Source organism: Globicephala melas, chromosome 20 (assembly GCF_963455315.2).
Source record: "Globicephala melas chromosome 20, mGloMel1.2, whole genome shotgun sequence".
In the NCBI taxonomy this organism is placed as follows: domain Eukaryota; kingdom Metazoa; phylum Chordata; class Mammalia; order Artiodactyla; family Delphinidae; genus Globicephala; species Globicephala melas.
In genome coordinates, this window is record NC_083333.1 from 27,758,445 (window position 1) to 27,775,010 (window position 16,566).

Genomic DNA, 16,566 nt, shown 5'->3' on the forward strand with positions numbered 1-16,566 from the left:
CCGCAAAGTGAGAAGGCGGGCTACGCAAATGACATGCTAACGACATGCAAATGAACCCGCCGAGCTGGGGTCGGGGCCACTCAGAGGAGGGGTCGAAGTTGACAGAAGCGGCTGCGGGCCCCGGGCACCGGGCACGCCCCACCGCCTCGCCCGGAGGCCTCCCCGCCCGGCTCCCTGGAGACGCGGAGGTGGGCCCGCCCACCGGAGCCCTGCGGCCCGCCCCTCCGGTCCCCGCCGCCGCCCGGCGTCCTGCCGCCTCCACCGCAAGCGGGCCGGGCCGCAGGAAGCCGCGCTCCGCTGGAGTGGAGCCGCCCCTCCGCCGGGCCCGGGCGAGCCGGTGAGCGGGCTCTCCCCACAGTCCCCAGGGTGCCGGGGTCCCTGTGAGCGCCGTCGCGGGCCCGCCCCGCCGTGGGCCTCCGGGGCCCCTTCCCGCCTGTGGGGGGAGAGGATCCAGAAAAGCCTCTTGCCCGGGTCCTGGGCCGCCCCAGCCTGCGATGGCCTGAGGGGTGAGGGGACAGGCACCAGCCAAGGCCTGGGCTGAAATCTCCACGGGGACGCCGCCTGGACGTCCAGAAGCCCCACCCAGAGGAGATCCATCTCGAGGTGGGTGGGAAGCCGAGTGGAAGGAAACTAGATCCCGACAGCAGGGACTGAGCCAGGGTGACAAGAGGTCAGGAAGTTCCTGCTGCCTATCCCATCCCCCTTCCAGGCTGTGGTCAGCCTGCCCCTGCCCGGATGGCGGGGCACCTTTGGAGGCACAGAAGGGAGGAGCGTGGCTGGCGCCAGCCGGCCCCTGCCAGGTGCAGGGATGTGCGGGCTTGTCAACCCCAAGCTCAGGCTGGTTCTTGCTGCTCTCCTGTCCTGCAGGAACCCGCACTGCTGCCTGTCCTGTGTCCTGGGCTTCAGGCCCGGGATCCTGCCTGATGTGGGGCCTGGGGAGAGAGGGGGTCTGCAGGGTCTGGCCATCCTTCCGCTGCTGGTGAAGCTGGTGATTCCTTGTTTTCCTCTCACCAGCTCTCCCACTGCGGGAAGGGGGCAGAGGGAGAGGGGGCGGCGCCTAACCCCAAAGCCCTGTGTGAGAGCATCCGCTCACCCTTTTGCCGGTACCTGCAAGCTCAGAGGGGCTGGGACTGGATTCTGAGGGCCTAGCTAGGCCTCTGTCATCAGATGAGAAGCCCTGAAAATCAGCCCAGGGACTGTGTGTGACGGGAGAAGGACAAGAGGCGTCATGTGAACTTCTGCCCTGCCCACAAACCCGGCTTCAGGCCACCTGGGCATGAAGATGGTCTCACTCAGGGTGGGGGACCCCTGAGGGCTGAGGTCGGCAGCTCCTGCGGAAAGCTGCTCGCCTCCAGTCCCGGGAAGGGAGAGTGAAGTGTCTCCAGCCGCGTTTCCCTCCTTTGCCCCAGCCACGCACCAGGCAGTGATTGTGACTCCTGGCTCCCAGTACCAAGGGAAGACCACTTCTCTGCTGGGGCAGAGGTGGAGCCGGAGCCCCCATCTCTGCTCTGCTCCGCTCTGCTCGAGTCTTCTGGAATGGACCTACCTGCTGGGAAACCAGGTCACCCTTGTTCCTGGGCTTGCCTGCCCCCTGGAGAACACAGGTGGGTCACATTAATGTTACATTTTGTGCTCAGGTGGAGGCTGGGTGCGGGGCTGTGAACAGGTCCTGCTCGTGGTATGGAAGGTGGGGAGGAGGAGGGGGGCGACAGTGATAAACAAGGGAAGGACCCACTCCAATGTGGTGTGAGAACTGCTATTACAGAGAGAAGTACGGGAAAGGGCCTAGCCTAGCCTGGGGTAAGGGTCAGGGTAGCTTCCTGGAGGTGCTGCTGGAGTTGAATCTTGAAGGACCAACAGGACTTCTCTCTGGCTGAGGATTTTGGAATCTCTGCAGCCGGAGGGGGAACCAGCTTGCTGAGGGAGGGGCTGGGGGACAGAAAAGCTATGTGTGTGACCCGGGAATTGGGGGTGTATGGGAGGAGATAGCCTCCTTGTGGAAGGCCAAAGTCTTCAAGACAGCTCCCAGAGGGAGGCCAGGGCAAAGAGAGAACAAAGGTGCTTAGGGTTTCCTGGACTCTGATTGTCTGGGGGGCCTGGAGGGAGGAGAAACTAGCTCCATTGAAAGGTTCAGAGGGAAGGTAAGTGCAGAGCGAAGGTCAGAGTCCTGGACTAAGGGCATGAAAGAGACCTCTCCATAGAGGGGAGACCTCTCCACAGAGGGGCCGGACAAGGGCGGAAGGAGAGGGGACCAGAGCAGGGAGGGGCTGGGGAGTGCTGGGGTGGGGCGCCATGGGGGGCAGCGGGAGGAAGTGAGGGTGGTGGAGGGAAGGCTGGCGGCCCTTCTGGGAGGAGGGGGAAGGTGGCAGGTCTGGGAGGACCGAGGGGCCGGGATGCGTGGGGAGGGGGGTGAGCAGTAGAGCAGGGTGGGGAGACTTGACATTCACAGAGAGGATCAGGTGGCACCAGTGGCCTTTTCGTTTGCCAAGGGAACAGAAATCCTGGAAGGGGCGAGAGCCAGTTTGCCGGAGGAGCCTGTGTCTGAGGTTTGCCCCGAGCATGGGGCTGAGCCAGGAGAATCGGAGCTGGGGGATCTCTAGGGCTAGTGTCATGTGCAGGAGCTAGGAGGGCAGGAGGTGCTCCCAGCCCACACACAGGACTCGAGGTCCCCACCCCCCCCCCCCCCCCACACACACACACACGTCCCACACTCTCCGGGGCTAGGGATGAATGGGCTGCTCCCCTTGGCAGGGCCCCTGGGGGTCCTCTGGGGAGGGAAGAGGCCTTGTGGCTGGAGAAGGGATTGGAGCCCGTGAAGGAGGCAGTTAGGGTGGGTCCGGCTTAGGTGCTGTGTTAAAGCTCCTGGGCCCTGGGGTGGGGGGGAGGGGTGGGGTGCTGGGCTTGGCAGGAAGGGGGTTTCATATTTCTGGTAGTTTCCTGAGTTTCCATGGATCTTCCGGGCCTGGGGCTAAAAGGAGGGAGGCTTGGGAACAGGAGCTCCTGGGACCCTTTGGCTCTTTGGAGAGCCAGGATGGAGGGGACTGGAAAAGGGCTCGACATCTGGGGAGGGGGCTGGGGCTTTGCAGCCTGGTTAAGGCAGCTTCTGTGATGGGGGGAGTGGCCTGGGTGGTGGCGAGGAACCGAGGTGGGACTGAATCAAAGATGTGAGGGTGTGTGTATCTGTCTGCAGAGCGTGCAACCCTGTGAGTTTGTGTGTGTCCTTACGTCTGTGTAGCATGTGTCTGTCTGTGTGCATTTGATTGTATGTCTCTAGGCTTGTCTGAGTTTGTCTCTTTAAGTGTGTATCTGCGTAAGTGTATGTCTGTGTGTCTCTGTATATGTCTGTGCGCATCTGTATGTGTGACTGTGTGTGTCTGTGTGTCTCTAGACTTTTCTGTATGTGTCTATGTAAGTGTGTGTCTGCACATAAATCTGTGTTCCTGGGTGGTTCCATGTGTTTCTCTCTGCCTGTCTGCGTGGTGTGTGTCTGCGTGTGTATTTTTTTTTTTTCTTTTTTTTTGGCTGCGTTGGGTCTTTGTTGCTGCACACGGGCTTTCTCTAGTTGCGGCGAGCGGGAGCTACTCTTCATTGCGGTGCGCAGGCTTCTCATTGCGGTGGCTTCTCTTGTTGCAGAACACGGGCTCTCGGTGCGCGGACTTCAGTAGTTGTGGCGCGCGGGCGCTAGAGCGCAGGCTCAGTAGTTGTGGCGCACAGGCTTAGTTGCTCCGCAGCACGTGGGATCCTCCCGGACCAGGGCTCGAACCCGTGTCCCCTGCATTGGCAGGCGGATTCTTAACCACTGCGCCACCAGGGAAACCCTCTGTGTGTGTGTCTACGTAAGCCCTCGTGTAGCTGTTCTGTGTGCGCTCCTGGGGGACCCCAGCCCTGTCTTGCTCACCTCAGCCGTCACAGCAGCACTGACAGGGAACCTCAGCCGTCACAGCAGCACTGACAGGGAACCTGGCTGTTGATGTGGCATCGCGAAAGCCCGTGTTTGTGAGCAGGAAGCCTGGTTATGAATGTTCGGAAGGTATCCGTGTGCGCCTGTGCGCCGTCGGGGCTAGGCTGGTTCAGACGCCTGCTCCATTCTGGAAGCGACTGTCGAGTGCGTGCCACGTGGTGTGTGCGGTCGGGCCAAGGCTGGCTGGGAGGTCCCACCTGCCGACCACTAAGTGATGTAACAACCAGAAAGAATTCCACCCACCTGCCTTGTCTGACTTATGGCTCACCTGCTTGCCCCTCCTGTCCCTCCCTCCAGGCTTGCTCTGGGAAGCAGGTGAAAGGAGATGCCAAGGCCAGCGCATGGGCCTCTGGCCACCTCCCAGGGGGCGGTGCCCCTCTGTGATACCTGGTGCTGGGGCAAGAGGAAGGGACGGTTTCAAGCACTCAGGGAAGGTGGCGGGTGGGCCAAGGGAGGGCTGGCAGCTCCATTCTGTCCCTTCCCCAGGCGGCCCGGGCAGTAGGAGCAGTGGCCGCGAGGCTGTGGCGGCAGCACTTGGAGCCGAGGATGCCCCAGGCCCTGGAGTGTTCGGAGGGCTGCTGGGCCTGGATGGTGCTCCTGGCCTCTGTGGTGACCCAGGGCCTCACCCTGGGCTTCCCCACATGCATCGGCATCTTCTTCACTGAACTGCAGCGTGAGTTCCAGGCCAGCAACAGCGAGACCTCCTGGTTCCCGTCCATCCTGACAGCCATGCTCCATGCAGGGGGTGAGCAGCCAGGGGAGGGATGGAGGGAGGGATGAAAAAGAGCCTGGGTTGGGGAGGAAGCCACAACCTCCCTGGCCTCCTGGGTCCCTCTCTCTGAGGCCACAGGTTTTGCCCTGTGCTGTGTATCCCTAAGACCTCCTCTGATTTCAACAGGGCCAGCTCCCCTGCCTGGAGTCTGGGGGGGCTGGGCTGGACTGGGCTGGGGAGGGGCAGAGGATGGAGAGGCCCCTGAGAGGTAAAGCCGGTCCCCTTGATGACAGTGGGAGGATGGATCCAGACTGCAGGCGTGCCGGGCACTCAAGCACAGACTGGAGGAGGAGCGGCTTGGGGTCCTGCTGGGTGACCTCTCGGAACCTCAGTTTCTTCCTCTGCAATATGGGAGTAACACCCAGTATCCCATCCTGCCCACCTCCCACACAGGATTGCAGAGAAGGTCACATGAGGTCCCGGCCAGGTCCGAGAGCTAGGGCAGTGGAAGCAGCTGTGAGTTATTAGTATTCCGGAGACCCTCATCAGGGCTTCAGGATGGGAAGGAGGGCTCAATGAAGACACCAGGAGCAGGAGGGGGGCAGGGCAAGAGCCCATCTTTCACCAGGAAGCAGAGGGGGTGTTGCAAGGGCTGGGGAGACGGAGGGAGGGCTCCCCCAGGGATGTGAGTACCTCACCCTGACCCCAGGGAAAGGGAAGGGCAGGGGCTGCGCGGGAGGGTCCTCCACAATAGCCTTGGGCTCCTGGAAGATCTCCAGGGAGAGCTCCACAGGCAGTTCCCGCAGAGGGGCCTGGTCAGCGAGAGCTGGACCTCACAGCCCGCCGGGCTCTCCCCACGGGTGTGTTTGCCTGTCTCAGCTGATCCATCTCCCTGCTTACCTCCTGCCCTGACCTCCACCTGGCACCAGCAGCCTGCTTGTTATTCCAGGTCCTTCCCTCGAATGGGGAGGGAAGTCAGACTGGGATAGAAGCCACCCTCACTGCAGTGACCCCTGAACACGCTGCCTGGCAAGGAGCAAGGCCAGGCCTGGCCCAGACCGCATAACCTTTTTGTCAGCAAGGTTGAGCAGTAGTGGGAATCTCAGACAGTTCCTTCCCTGCAGCCAGAGAGGGGTCTGGGCCAGGGGCTGGGAGCCAGGCATTCGCTGGGGACCTCACTCCCCTACCAGCTTCAGACTCATGCCTAGCAGATGTGCCAGCATCTCAGTGGGCCCGGGACTCCTGTCTGTCTCTCTGTGTCACACACACACACACACACACACACACACCCCTTTAGCCCACGCTCATTCAGAGTATCATGGAAATTTTAAACTTGAAAGTGTCCTTGATCCTAAGTACCTCTCACCCCCACACGTTTTAGAGGTGAGGAAAGCAAGCACAAAGTACAAGGCCTTGCCGGTGTTGCAGGGTGAGTTCAGGGTGGAAGCAGAAACACCTTGCTTCCCAGCGCCCCACCCAGCGCCCTCGGCTGTCTCGGCTGAGCTGGCACACATCCCGGCCCCTCACTCCCAACTCGATGACGCAGGGCTTTCCCCAGTGTCACCTTTCCAAAGTCAGGCCAGAGTATGAGGTGGGAGAGATGTGTGAGTCAGCAGTCATGTCCACTTCAAAGCCTTGCCTCTCCCTCTATGGCTACCTCTCCTTGATTACCTCTGAGAACGGACCTCTCACTTCCCATGTTCGCTCCCATACTCGTACTGGCTCACACCCACACATCCTCTCTCCACGCCAAACACGCAGACACACACCGAGTGCACACACACACTTTCCTTGTCCCTTTGGCTGCTCTCTGGGAGAGCAACTCTGGGGAAACTCTGCTGTGTGTACTCGGGGGCAGGGTACTTGGTGAATGGGGCCCTGTGAGGTGACGAGAGCAGGCGGCCAGGACTGGCTTCTACTCTGGGTCTGCACTGGTGAGAAAGCAGCTCAGGGTGGGGGTGGGTGAGGGAGAACAGGCCCCTCTCTACCAGGAGCTAAACTTCTGGGTGCAAGACTTTGGTGATGGCTGGAGGGGGTTGGGGGGAGAGGGTACCCCACCTGCGTTTCTCCAGAGTGCCCCAGAGGCCAGAGCCAGCGGGTGAAGGGTGGCCCAGGGCCCCAGGCTGCCCACCCTGGACAGGTTGAAGGATGGTGGGAGGGCTGTGGCCAGTCTTCCTGAGGATGGGGTAAGGGGGAGCAGGGGCTGGAGGCGGCGCTCACCATGATCTAACTGCCCTGGGACCCTCGCCCACCAAGACAGACCCCCATGAGGGGTGTCCACCCAGGTCACAAGCCAATCCCATTTCACCTGGACAGAAGCGGCTTCAGGTCAGTGCAGTGAACGGCCTCAGTCTGTACCTCCGGGGATCCTTGTCAGGGTCAAATGGAATATTTGCAGCACCTCACCTCACAGCTGGCCAGACATCACCCAGCCTGACCCCTCAGTCTCTGGGGGAGGAAACTGCAGCACAGAGAGGGATTGGCGTTGCTTGGCCCGTCGCCAGTCTGTGGCAGGGCGGGGCTCAGAACCCAGGTCTGTATGTTCCGGGGCTGTGCCCGTTAAGCCACCTGCTAGTTCCTGCTGGAACCCCCTCCCAAGCCCACTGTCCCCCTCCCTCTGACCTCGCCATTTCGCTGCCACCTGCCGGCTGCCTCCTCCGCACAGGACCCTTGTGCAGCATCCTGGTGGGGCGCTTCGGCTGCAGAGCGACGGTGATGCTGGGCGGCGTGCTGGCCAGCCTGGGCATGGTGGCCGGCTCCTTCTGCTGCACCCTCGGCCAGCTCTACCTCACGGCAGGCTTCATCACAGGTGACTGTCATTCCATGTCGAGAATTGCTGGGTAGCTACTGGGTGCAAGATTGAAAAGGGCCAGGCACAGTGAACAGGGCAGGCGAGGCACCGCATCTTCTGGGGCCGCCTGCAGTCACATGAGGGAGAGGGACAATGAACAGAGGAGTAAGAAGGATCATATCTGATCATGACGAAGACAGGACAGCAGATGTGATAGTGTCCCGGCTCGGCTGGGGGTGGGTAGAGATTAAACAAGTAAAGAGGTAGAGTAACTAAAGCAGCCAGTGCGGAAGGTGAAGCAGGGTTGGGGGAGGTTGCTGGCTTCAGCAGGGCGGTCGGGAAAGGCCTTGCAGAGAAGGTGGCATTTGGGCAGAAGGAGATGAGGGAGGCTGCCGGCAGGGGAAGAGCATTCCAGGCAGCAGGAACAGCAAAAGCAAAGGCCCAGAAGTGCTCGAGGAGCAGCGTGGAGGCCGGTGGGGTGGAGGGGCGTGAATGAAGGGTCAAAGGGGTCGGGGGGTGGGGGGACCAGGAACAGGTTTAGTTCCTAAAAGGCTGTGTAGTGAGATGGGAGGCCATGTGAGGGGTTCGGGCAGAGGGACGTCATCCAGCCGCTGTTTGTGAAGCACTGAGCACTGCTCTGGCTGCGGTGTTGAGAATACACCATAGGGGGCTGGGCTGGGAGCAGAGAACAGGCAGGGGCGTGGTCACCACCCAGCCAGGAGGTGGTGGTACCTTCAACCAGGGTGGTATGATTGGGGTGATGGGACGTGGTTGTGTTCAGGACTGCATGTGAGGTGCGGAGAAGGGGCCAAGATGACCCAAGACCCAAGAAGGGTGATACCAAGGGGAGAATGGAAGAATGCAGTAGCCACTAACTACAGTGGGAAACTAGGGGAGGAGCAGGTTCTCGGGAGGATGGGAAGCTCAGGTTTGGACACATCCGGTCTGGAGTTCAGGGAACAGGCCTGAGCTGGAGCGGGCAGCTGGGGAATCCTGAGATGGCTCATACTCAAGTCTCGAGATGAGGTATCACCCTGCTGTCACTAAGGGAACAAGGGAGGATGGATGTAAAGGACTGAGGCCTGAGGCCCAGGACACGGACACTCCAGTGGTTAGCGGCCTGGGCAGGAAGAAGTGACAGAGAGGGAGTGGGGTTTCTTGAGAAAGGAAGTGAGGAAAGTGCGCAAGTAGGAGGGAGTGATCGACTGTCAAGCCACTGATGGATCAGACCGAGTGGGGATCAGACTCCATCTTTGGCTTTGCAAAGTGGAGGTTGGCGGCTTTGATAAGAGGAATCCTGGAGCAGAGGTAAGGATGAAAGTCTGATTGGAACAGGTTCAAAAGAGAACAATAGGGGCGTTCCCAGGTGGTCTAGTAGTTAGGATTCTGGGCTTTCACTGCCGTGGCCCAGGTTCGATCCCTGGTCGGGGAATTGGGATCCCACAAGCCACGTGGCACGGCCAAAAAAAAAAAAAAAACAAGAGAGAAAGAAGAGGAGGAAGGAAACTGGAGACAGTGGAGATAAACAGTATTTCCAAGAAATTTTGATATAAGGGGAGAGCAGAGAAATGGACAGTACCCAGAAGAGACTGTTGTCAAGAGTTTTGTTTTAACGGGAGAAATAACAATGAGGGAGAATGATCTAGTAAAGAGGGGATAATGGATGCCGCAGGAGAGAGAAATTGCTGGAGGGGTGTGCCTTCAAGTAGACAGGATGCAGGGCAGAAGTGGAGGGTTGCCCTTGACTGGGAGCACGGACTGTCCATTGTCACAGACGGGAAGGTAGGTGGTCAGCTGGCAGTGCGGGAGGGAGGTGTCGGGGTGCTCAGAGGAGGAAGGCCTGGTGGTCGTCTAAGAGCGGGGACAGTAAATGGTCGAGGGAACTACAGTGGCACCGTGGGTGGCCCGAGGGCCCGCCTGAGGCCAGTGGTCACAGCGTGGTTGCGAACTTTCTCTCCAGCATGTTCAGCTGTGCATGGAGTGGCAGGGGGGAGGTGGCATCCAAGCTGAGTCAGGAGAGGAAAGTCTGAGGGAAGCATATTCCAGGCAGAGGGAATGGCAACTGCAAATGTCCGAGTAGGTGGGCAGCTTAATGTCCAGAGGAAGAGAAAGAGACTGATGGGGCTTGATCGTGGCGAGTGTCAGGGAGAGTGGCCTGAGATGGCACCCAAGGGGTGGCCAGGGGCCAGACCGTGCAGAGCCTTCCAGGGCAGAGTAAATACTCTGGCTTTTCTTCTAGGTGTGATGGGAAATATTTGGAAGGTGTTAAGCAGCAGAGAGACTTAACCTGATTTAGGGTTTTGAAAATCCCCCTGGTGCTGTGCCAGCGGGAACAGGTGTGCCCCTGGCAGCCTTGAGAGGGCAGATCTGAGGGGTGGGATGCTTCTAGGGAGGTGGTGAGGTAGGCTGATTCCATCTTAAATCCCTGGGGACCTGGAAGTGGGTCTGCGCTGGAACGGAAGGAGAACAGACCTGGGACCTGACCCCAGGCTCCCTGCACTGGGTGCGCCCTGGAGCTGGTCCTCCCCTCTCCTTCCGCAGGCCTGGGCATGTGCTTCAGCTTTCAGTCAAGCATCACTGTGCTGGGATTGTACTTCACCCGCTGGCGGGTGCTGGCCAACGCGCTGGCCTCGGCGGGCGTCTCCCTGGGCATCATGCTCTGGCCGCTGCTCTCCCGCTATCTCCTGGAGGACCTGGGCTGGAGAGGCAGCTTCCTCATCTTCGGCGGGGTTCTCCTCCACTGCTGTGTGTGTGGGGCCATCCTGAGGCCCGTGCCTGCCCGTGTGACCCCTGACACCAGAGACGGCCTCCCTCCACCTTCCAAGAGACCCGCACGCGGCTGCCCGGCAGCATGCGGTCGGGCCATCCGGCGCCACCTGGCCTTCGATGTCCTGCGGCACAACGTGGGCTACCGCGTTTACACCCTGGGGGTCGCCTGGATGATTGTGGGCTTCCCGCTGCCCCACGTCTTCCTGGTGCCCTATGCCATTTGGCACGGGGTGGACGAACACAGGGCGGCCCTTCTCATCTCCATCATTGGCTTTAGCAACATCTTTCTGCGGCCCATGGCTGGGCTGGTGGCAGGCCGGCGGGACTTCGCCAGTCACCGCAAGTACCTGTTCAGCCTGGCGGCCCTGCTCAACGGGCTCACCAACCTGGCGTGCGCGGCGTCGGCCGACTTCCGGGTGCTGGTGGCCTACTGCCTGGTGTACAGCGTGTCCATGAGCGGCATTGGTGCTCTCCTTTTCCAGGTCCTCATGGACATTGTCCCCATGGACCGGTTCTCCAGCGCCCTGGGCCTCTTCACCGTCCTGGAGAGCATCTCCATCCTCATCTCCCCGCCACTGGCTGGTGAGGCCCTGGGAGGGAGGGCAGCCAGGGGTGGCCTGGGCAGGGCATGGGGGGGTGCAAATAGGAACAGTCTGGAGACTTGGGCCCCCTCCAGCATCTCAGGGTTAGCGGCTTGGAATCTGTGATTTTCTCAAGCACCTCAGGGGACTGGCTGTAGCCTGTTCCGCAGCTGGCACTCAGGGTATGAAGAGTGAAAAATAAGGATTTTCATACCAGACTTATCTCAGTCCTTTGTCTTCCCCTCTGTACCTCTGGCTTCTTATCAGTAAAGTGGGGATGACAGTAGAATCTACCTCACAGGCTTGTTGTGGGGATCACAAGTGTCATATAGCAAAGAGCTTAGTAGAGAACCTGGCACACGGTAAGTGCTATGCACATGTCTGCTGTTCGTAACATCCTCTGCCTGTGGGGCCCGGGCAAGTCATTTTCCTTCTCTGAGCCATAGTGTCATCTGCAAAATGCAGACGAGAACACCTGCCACACCCATCCCTACACCTGTGCCAGTCACGGGGTGGGCAGGGCTGAAGACAGAGAACTAGTCCCCACCTCTCAGGGCTTACCTTCTGGTGGAGGAGTCGGGGATTAGAGCAAAGAGGCCCCTTTGTGATCATAATGGTGATTTGTGCCGGGAGGGAAACGAACAGATACGGAAGCAGGGACCCACAGGAGTGGACTTGCTGGGCGGCTGAGCGTGTGACATTCAGAGTAAAAGGGAAGGTTTGTGAAGCCCGTGGTGCTGGGGGGCAGTCAACAGACAGCACGGTTATTATAGTCAGACAACAGGGACTATATACCTCCCAAGTGTGGCATTGGAAGTCCCAGTTTCCAAGGGCGTTCTCCAAGCCGATGAGCGGGGAGAGCAATCCAGGAGGAGGCGTGGCGGGCCTGGGGTAGGGCTGAGCAGATATCCCAGACGCCACTGGCCCTTGAGTCCTTGGCTTCCTGCCACCAAGGGTAAAGGAAACATGCCCCTAAGTGCTCGTCTGGCCGCCCAAGGGCTCTTCCTGCCCGGACTGGGGCTGTTTTAGTGTTTCCTTTCCTTTCATTCAACAAATACCTAACGAGTTCCCACTAGGTGCCAACCACGGTTCCTCGTGCTGGGGATGCAGGAGAGACAACAATAAAATCCCTGCTCTCACAGAGTACACAGTTTCGCAGGGGTGAGGGGGCGTGGGCGGGAGGCCTGGTAGCCAAGGGCAGTGGCCTAACTTGCTCTCTGTCCCCTAGGACTCCTCCTAGACACCACCAGCAACTTCAGCTATGTTTTCTACATGTCAAGTTTCTTCCTCATCTCAGCCGCCCTCTTCATGGGTGGCAGTTTCTGGGCCCTGGGGAAGATTGAGAGGCAGGGCCCGCAGGCTGAGGTGCAAGGAGCTGTAACAGAGGCTGCCCCAGAGCAGGGCCTCACTCTGGAGGACACAGACGGTCCCAAGAAGCGGCTGCGCGTGGAGATCATGTATGTGACCAGCGTCTGAGGCCCGGGGTCACTCACATGTGTGACCGGCATCTGAGTCCTGAAGTCAGTGAGGCCTGCCTCAGCCCAGGAATGTCCAGCGACTTCGCCAGAGGCTGGGGTGAAGGGCTGCCCAGAAAGCCTGAACCAAAGGCCATCTGGGTTCTGCACGTCGGGACTCAGCCAGGAGTGGGGACCTTAGAGGCTGACCTCCAGAGGCTCAGGGTTCCTTCTAACCAGCAGAATCCAGGAGCAGATCCTCCTGACTTTTTTGCTGGGGCATCAGAGTACCCGGGGCCCAGGAAGGTGGGTCTGCGCCCAGCTCAGGTCTGTCACGGCCGGCTTGGCTCAGCTGGCTGCCTGCGCTGCTGCTACAGCTCAACACACTGGACCCTCAAGTCCGGCCTGGGTGCCTCCCATGTGATCTCTTTGTCCTTCACCCTCTAGACAGCTCCGAAGAGCTCAACCCTCCTCCGAGTCTCTCCTGCCCCCCTTCTTCCCAGGTGGCCCAGCCCTTGCCCGCAGGGCTGCCCCCAGCACAGGTTGCTGGACCTCATGCTACCTGGAACCTTGGGAAGAAGGGCTTTGGAAGAGAATGTGTTGCAGTGGTGGAGGGCCAGGCTGAGCGTTGGCCTGGATGCAGGATTTGGACAGATTAAATGCCAGGTGGAGCACCCGTCCTGGCGACAGTACAGAGAACTGGAGGGGAGCCCCTGGCTTGGGTCCTAGAATCAGTGAAGTCTGAGGGCCCCCTGCACACTCAGCAGGGCCTGCTCCAGGGTCTCCTCCCTCCTCTGCCCCATCCTGTATCTTGGCTGGGAAGATCAGTGCTGGGGGGAGCGGGAGAGCCACACATCAGACCAGGGGCGGAAGGATTGCTAGGCAGGGCCCCAGGACCTCTGTGGAAACGGAGCTGCTTTTGCAGCAGAAGCCCTTTCACTCCCCTCTCCTGTCAGCCTTTTCTCCCTGCTGTGTCAGAGGTGTCAACCCTGGGATAAGTGGCTGGCTGGGCCAGCTGCCAGGCCACCCCTGCTCCCCACTGGCCTGTGCGTCTGGCCTGGAAGTCAGAGCTTCTCCCCCAGACCGGCCGGCCGCCACGTACTCTTTTTGCTGGTGCCTTCCCTGAGATCATCACCTGGGGACTGGCTGTCATCAGCCCAGGCTTGTCCCAACAGTGTACCAACTGAGTGAAAGGAAAAACAGAGTTTGTTTGAATACACACAGAAACACTTTCTGCAGCGGGTTATAAACCCTGTGAACTAACGAAGCTAGAAAAGAGGCCTGGAGTAAGTTTTCCCCCATCCCCCTTTAGGGCTACTCCCACCAAGGACCTTGTTTGTTGATTCAAGCTCAACCAGGTTTCAACAAGAAACCCTTATCAGGAGAATTGCTTTTCTTTTTATGACCCGACTCCAGCCTTCCTCCTGCACGAGTCCAACTGGCGTGAGTCAGCATCCTTGGGGATGTTGTCTTTCCCAGGACTCATGAGTGCCCCCTTCTGGCCAAAAGAGGTAGTACGGAGGTGAAGCAAAGGGCTCTGGGCTGGAATAGAGACCTGAATTCACGTTTGACTCCGCCATAATTTGCTGTGTGACTCTGGACCATCTCTGGGCCTTGAAAAAGGAGGAGGTTGGCCTAGATAAGTTAAAGTCTCTTCCAGTTTGAAAAGTCTGATCCTGAAGACCCCGCATTGCCTCCCTGCCCCTCCATCCTGTCCTGTACTTGGGCACCATCCATAGCTTGTACACTGAAGGGGGAATCCACAGCTGGACACATTTACCAGGTCCTGCCACCTTCTCCATCTTAACTGAGCAGAAAAGAAGATTTGGGGCTGGTAGGTAGATGAATACTTTTTGGTGCTAGTAGCCACAAGCCTTTGAAGTGTGTATCCCCTTTTAGGCCCACTTCCTGAAAACTGATTTCTTTCAAGGAAAAAAGATACTAGTAAACATTTAGCATAGGAAACTTTGACCTCCTCTGCCCCCTGGGCAAGCGTGGTGATAATCTCTGGGCAGAATTCCTTCAGCAAATATTATTGAGCATCTACTGTGTGTCAGGAACTGGCAGAGAGGAGTTAAGACCTGGTCGCTGCCCTCAGCACAAAACCAAGGATGAAGAATTCTTCCCAGAGATGAGGGCCTCTGAAGCCTTAGGAGGGGACAAATGAGGGAGGCTGGGGTGGCCCATCTGATTCCAGAACCCACACTTAGCTGATCCTGGGATTCCTCTAGAGAGGGTCTAGAGCAGATCCTGACCAGGAGCTCCCTTCCATCCTGTCCCCAAGCTCTGAGCTCCTGGTCCCAGGCCTTTACTGCTCTGTCCAGACAGAAGCAGAGAAGCCCTCTGGCCACCTCGTGCTGAGATATACTTCCCCAAGTCGAATCAGCTCCCCTCTGAATGTGAAGGGCCTGGTGAGGGGCCTGGGGCCACTGTCCTGCAAGAAGCAGCCAGGGTACCCAAGCACCCAGACTATGGTCATAACTCCTGCCCCAGGGGTGTGTGCACAGGGCAGGGGCTGATCACAGGGACCTGAGCCCACCACGGAGGTGGAGGCTGCTCTCAACGGGGCTGTGGTAGGCTGGAGTGTGGCAGCCACTCTGCCCTCATGCCAGGCCCAGGGCAAAAGGAGCATGGCCCTTGCCCTCAAGAAGCTCGCAGCCCAAGCCCCTTTCATCCCCACGTTTTCAAGCACAACTGGAGTCTGGGAGGACCACCTTCCTCCCTGGTGCTCTGTCCCCTGTGCCTATGAGGTCTGGGTCGCAAGCCCCCTTCCTGAGAAGCCCCGAGAAGGAAGTGGGCGGAAGGGCTTCAGCATCAGAAAACCGCCCAAGCGGTACAGCTGGGCTCCTTCTAGGGCCCGACGGTGCTGCCCCTGGTGCTCTCTGCCACCTGGCTGATAAAATGCCTTCCAGCCAGAGGTGGCAGACTCAGCTCAGGATTGGGAAGCAGAGGGTACCAGGCTTGCCCGGCTTTTCATTTTGGCCGCGCCAGGCGGCATGCAGGATCTTAGTTCCCAGACCAGGGATAGAACCCATGACCCCTCCATTGGGAGCGCGGAGTCAACCACTGGACTGCCGGGGAAGTCGTCGCCTGGCTTTTGGGAAAAGCAGACGAGAAGGTAGTGTCAAAGTGTTACCGAACCCAGGTCCGGCTGCTCGCCGCTCGAAAGCCAATTCTTTTTTGGAGCACAGGCTCCGGACGCGCAGGCTCAGCGGCCATGGCTCACGGGCCCAGCCGCTCCGCGGCATGCGGGATCTTCCCGGACCGGGGCACGAACCCGTTTCCCCTGTATCGGCAGGCGGACTCTCAACCACTGCGCCACCAGGGAAGCCCACAAAGCCAATTCTTGAGAGACTAGTGTTGGTAGGAAAGGAAAGGTTGCTTCAGAGGCTGGCAACCGGGGAGAGGATGGAGTCCTGTCCGAGAACTCCCGATTGCTGTTCAGGGGACAGGGGCTTTTAAAAGGGAGTTTCAGGGTTATATAGGCGGAGGGAGGGAGCAGAACAGCATAGTCAGTTCTGACAGTCAGCTTGAAACCAGTAATGTGGTCTGATCAGCGTCATCTTGGTCGTTTTAAGTACGGTTAATCTTTAGTTCCAGGGTTTGTTCCCATTTCTTTGAGGCCAGTTCTAGGAATTGTGTGAAGTGGAGCAGCTTATGTCATGGCTTCAATTTGGCCATCATGTAGTCATCCTCCTCCACCTGGTGGGGGCTTCAGTAGCTGCAAAACAGCTCACAGGATACAGCTCAGAATGTTATCTATAGAACTTAAGGACGAACTAAAGGTCCTTGACTATGCTTAAGGACTAAACTATTATTATCTGGTCTCCTTTGTTTTCCTCTATTTCTGCATTTTTTCACTTCTGATTAAACTTATTCTTTGGCTAAAGTTTTTCCACAGAGAAAAGGCAGGCTGAGGACATGGGGGGCAAGGACCATAGGGTCCTGCTCCGTTTCAAAAGGACCCGCGTGGGGGACACAGGGAGCCGACACTTGCGTTCCTGGGGGCCCTTGGTGTGTGTGGGGGAACTGCACCCCTCCGTCAAGTGCAGGGGCATCTGGAGGTGCTTCTGCCCCGACAGCCCCCCACACAGGCGCTCCGGCACCTCTGAGCTCCTAAGGGCCCTAGAGGAGCTCCTCAACGCATCCGCAACCTTCCATGACCGCTTCCATCACGATGCGGATCGCCACCTGCCTGAGACAAGAGGCTTGAAGCTCCCGGCCTAAGCACCAGCAGAAGAACTTGCTTGAAGCAAGCCCAGGGAGCTCAGTGACAGCCCCGCCCCTCACCCTCCTCG

At 59.0% G+C, this 16,566-nt stretch overlaps 1 protein-coding gene across 1 annotated transcript; it reads left to right on the top strand.

Moving 5' to 3' along the window:
• The first annotated feature begins 261 nt into the window (after window positions 1-261).
• On the top strand, window positions 262-15,452 carry SLC16A5 (solute carrier family 16 member 5). The gene is made up of 6 exons (XM_030837610.3): window positions 262-337; window positions 1,410-1,604; window positions 4,448-4,706; window positions 7,339-7,482; window positions 10,006-10,815; window positions 12,043-15,452. Exons 3-6 carry the CDS (start codon window positions 4,508-4,510, stop codon window positions 12,288-12,290), a joined length of 1,401 nt encoding a protein of 466 aa, XP_030693470.1. The 5' UTR covers window positions 262-337; window positions 1,410-1,604; window positions 4,448-4,507; the 3' UTR covers window positions 12,291-15,452.
• The last annotated feature ends 1,114 nt before the right edge of the window (window positions 15,453-16,566 follow it).